The sequence below is a fragment of the Etheostoma spectabile genome, chromosome 6 (genome assembly GCF_008692095.1).
Source record: "Etheostoma spectabile isolate EspeVRDwgs_2016 chromosome 6, UIUC_Espe_1.0, whole genome shotgun sequence".
NCBI lineage: Eukaryota > Metazoa > Chordata > Actinopteri > Perciformes > Percidae > Etheostoma > Etheostoma spectabile.
This window is the reverse complement of record NC_045738.1, coordinates 23,402,251-23,406,093: the sequence shown is the minus strand read 5'-3', so window position 1 is coordinate 23,406,093 and position 3,843 is coordinate 23,402,251. Positions and strand designations below refer to the sequence as shown.

Below are 3,843 nucleotides of genomic sequence, written 5' to 3'. Positions count from 1 at the left end.
GTCGTTAGCTTTCCGGTGGAGGCGAACGGACTTTCTTTAACTGTCCGCGTGTTCTTTAAATCCGCGTTATCATCTGCGCATGCGCGAATTTAATTTGACAGTGGGGTAACATTTCAAGCGATGTTGCCTCTGTAGCATCCAGTAGCAACCACCCATGTGTTAGTCAGTCATTTAGACACAGTTCATTACATTTATCAAGAAGCCTAAACTACATGCAAGTAATCACAACACCTGGTTATTGCCTTAACATAATAAAGTCCCACTGCATAGTTCATCATCACATTTTTTGTGATACATAAGGATGAGGTCTGAATCCAGTCGGATTGTTAGTCCTGAATCTTGAATTAAAACCAAAATTCAACCCCGTCCAGTGCATCAAAGCCAGGAAACGAGGCTAATGTTGCATCGGAGGGCGAGGGGAGGGGAGAGCAGCGGAGGGAGGGGGTGAAACAGGTGCACACCTCACTCCCTCCATGTACCACAGTGCATAGAAAGGATTGAGTTTGTAGCTTTGTCGTGACACACACACACACACAAAAAAAGCGTTTACCTTTTCCTTCCAGGCGACAGACCCTTCACACGGACGGACTGCCTCCTGTTGAAAGCAAGAACGGGAGGTTGATGCCTCGTAAGAAAAAAAAGAAAAGAAAAAAATCTCCAGACGCGTCCATTTTTTTTTTTTAATTGTCTCCACTGACTCCTGGTAATAAAACGTGCAAAACAGATCATGCAAAACAGCGCGTTTATCGTGCATATCTCCTCACGGGACAAGTCAAACGTGCAGGAATAACGAAGTGGAAGTCGACAAAGCGAGCACATCCACGGCGTGTGGCAGAAGGGGGGGGATTTTGTAAAGATGTGAGAATGCATTAGAATGCAAGAAATGCTGTGATGGCGAGAGGGACTGTTGGGAGAGACAGATCTGCATATGGAAATTAGGGTTAGCGTGGATAAAATGCTACTGAAACCGCTGCGTTGTTTTAGATTAATATGGGCGGGACCCCTACATTGAGACCGAGGGGGACAAGAAGTGACATGTCTGTAGAAAAGTCATGGCAGCAGGTGCTCTGGTTAAGTGCATTATCCCTTTTTATTAGCAGAAATGTGTATTTTATAGGATTTTTATGGTATTAATTTACATACTGACTAGTGTTTGTCGTGTGTGTTTCTTTTACGGCCTAGCATCCTAATATATTTGGTTTAAATTTAACTCTTGGACTCTGTAGCGTACAATAAGTCAAGCCGAACGTATACTTTTTGTCGCATGAGTGTGACAATAGAGCTGGCGCTGCCAGTGGTATAATAAGAAGACACTGACTTCGAGAAATAGAGACGTTAAAGAGACTTTTTGACAAACGCAGCAGCAACACACCTGGAGAGTAACACGACGAAGGAAGCCCGTTGCAGTGAGTTCTCTTGTTGTGTGTCGTTCGATATGATAGGACCACACCCACTGTGAAACTTCGGACCAATCATCGGACGCGAGGCAGTCTGCGCATGCGTAGAGCTTCCGCGCGGGAGAGAATGAAAAACCCAAACAACGAATTCATGGCAGCAATGTAGCTAGCTAACGTTAATATTCGTACTTTGCTATACATTGAAGGAATATTACGTTACATAAGAAGCCGAAATACAAGGTTTGTAAATGTTTCATAACAGACATGTTTTTGGAAGCTCTGTTGTGTTTAGTGTCCCTAGAAATAATGCTATTTTTCGGTTTACTAATCGCTAATACTGTCATGGATATATATAATATACTGAAGCAGAGCAAAGTGAGTTGCCAGAAGATTCTTTAATATCGTTATACAAGTGAAACCGTAACGCTAACGCTGTAGCAATACCCGGATGCAAAGTCAGAATCAGAAATAATTACTTATTGCATAGTCAGTATCACTTACGAGGAATTTGCCTTGGTTGTTGTGGCATACATACATATACAGTGTTGACCCTCCTGTTGTCCTCGGGTCAAATTTGACCTGGTTTCAAAGTTGCTACATCAGAAAAATAATAATAATGTATCCTTTATTAGTCCCGCTAGGGGAAATTACAATTTACACTCTGTTGTTACTACACACATTACACTCACACACACACAAACACACACATATGGTTTTCTTTCAAGCATATTGCCCCCGAAATTACATGGATGGTTCCATAAAATGCTCTTCACAATTAAAATGAATGATCAATTCACTACTTTCATTGAATTTTGGACGTTTTATAAAACTATAGCATTCCATAAAACAATGAAATGGTTTCCAGTCTGTGATCATCCACTCAATTGTATCTATTTGTCAAAATAATTCATACTTCAGCTTTTATTTAAACTCAAAAATATAGTATAATTTCATATAAATGGGATTTAGTGGCTATGAATTACAATATATTGTAAAATTAGCGGTTAAAAACTTGATGTTGGTGGTGAATCTGGTGGTAATGAGTAAAAAAACCTCAAAAAAGCAAAAGAAACCTTGGAAAAAACAACCCGGGAGGACAAGAAGTTGCATGGTTGCAGGAAGACAACACAAGGGTTAATATTAATATGAACAAAATTTAAAAAAAATTAACTTACACATATAACTATTTAACATAAAAAGAAAAAAGAGGCTATATGGATTAATGCAGGATGTGCAACAATGTTGAGGGATATGCAAAAGTTCAGGATATAATGTGCAAAGGACAGGTATATAGTCCAGGATGTTAGAGGCAATGTGAGTGTGGATGGCGTGAGATAGAGCTGCAAAGATTAAGATTAATCGATTAGTTGTCAACTTTTAAATTATTGGCAGCTATTTTGATAATCGACTAGTCGGTTTGAGTCATTTTTTAAGACAAAAGTAAAAAAAATCTTTGATTCCAGCTTCTTAAATGTGAATATTTTATAGGGTCTTCTCTCCTCTGTGACTATATATCTTTGAGTTGTGGACAAAACAAGACATCTGAGGACGTCGTCCAAACAACTAATCAATTAGTCTGTAAAATATTCAACAGATTGGGCGCCTGGGTAGCTCACCAGGTAGAGCGGGCGCCCATATATAAAGGTTTACTTCTCTAAGCAGCGTGCCCGGGTTCAACTCTGACCTGCGGCCCTTTGGTGCATGTCATTCCCCCCTCTCTCCCCCCTTTCATGTCTTCAGCTGTCCTACCAAAATAAAGGGCTAAAATGCCTTTTATGAAAATAATTGTTAGTTGCAGTCCCAGCATGTGGTCCTGATGGACCACAGCCTCATGCTGGAGTAGAGAATTTGAAAGCGCTATTATACACCAAAGCTGTGGGTAATACTGTATATTGCTTTGAACCTATAATAGGTTCATGTTTTGCTTTTAAGTAGTAATCTTCTCCCTCCAGTATGTAAAATGCTGCTACTTATGTCTGCACCTCATGCAACATGACACCTCTTGTAATCTTGTAACGTCTCAATGCAATGTTTTTGTCATTTAAAGGGATACTGATTCTGTACCGGCAGCATGGCAGACGACTTCAGCCAGTCCCTCACCCCCCCAGTCTCTCCCTTCGCAGCAGACATTCTATGTGAGCTGACTCCAGCCCGACCGCCATGCTTCTGCTGCTCTGAAACAAAGGAGGACCCCACCGGAGCACTCTCCACAGAGGGATACACTGCAAGAGGCTCCCTGAAACGGTAGAGTCCCTGTCTGTCAGTTCACCATAATCACACCAACAAAAAAACAAAAAGCATATTTTCCCACTTGGCAGGTCAGTAGTTTTCACTGTGCCTATTTTGTGCCAGAGAAATGGCCCCAATGAAAACCGTTGACAGCGACATCTGTGGAATATCCTGAGTAAGGGTCATTTTTCTGGCAAAACACACTGCTGTTGATTTT

General features: G+C 41.0%; 2 protein-coding genes across 4 annotated transcripts in view; one reads left to right on the top strand and one right to left on the bottom strand.

Moving 5' to 3' along the window:
• LOC116690692 (furin-like protease kpc-1) overlaps positions 1–1,445 on the bottom strand; it is a 298,529-nt gene extending 297,084 nt beyond the window's left edge. For 2 of the 3 annotated variants that reach the window (XM_032517859.1, XM_032517857.1), the window contains exon 1: positions 551–1,186. The gene's annotated coding sequence lies outside the window, so the exon portion shown is untranslated. Of the gene's footprint in view, positions 1–550; positions 1,187–1,372 lie in introns of those variants that run through there. The other variant, XM_032517860.1, reaches the window with a different exon arrangement.
• Positions 1,446–1,499: 54 nt separating this feature from the next.
• Positions 1,500–3,843, top strand: part of mms22l (MMS22-like, DNA repair protein) — a 28,381-nt gene continuing 26,037 nt past the window's right edge. Inside the window, exons 1-2 of the mRNA XM_032517844.1 lie at positions 1,500–1,637; positions 3,445–3,641. Coding sequence (XP_032373735.1) covers positions 3,469–3,641 — 173 coding nt within the window. The 5' untranslated portion in view covers positions 1,500–1,637; positions 3,445–3,468. The remainder of the gene's footprint in view (positions 1,638–3,444; positions 3,642–3,843) is intronic.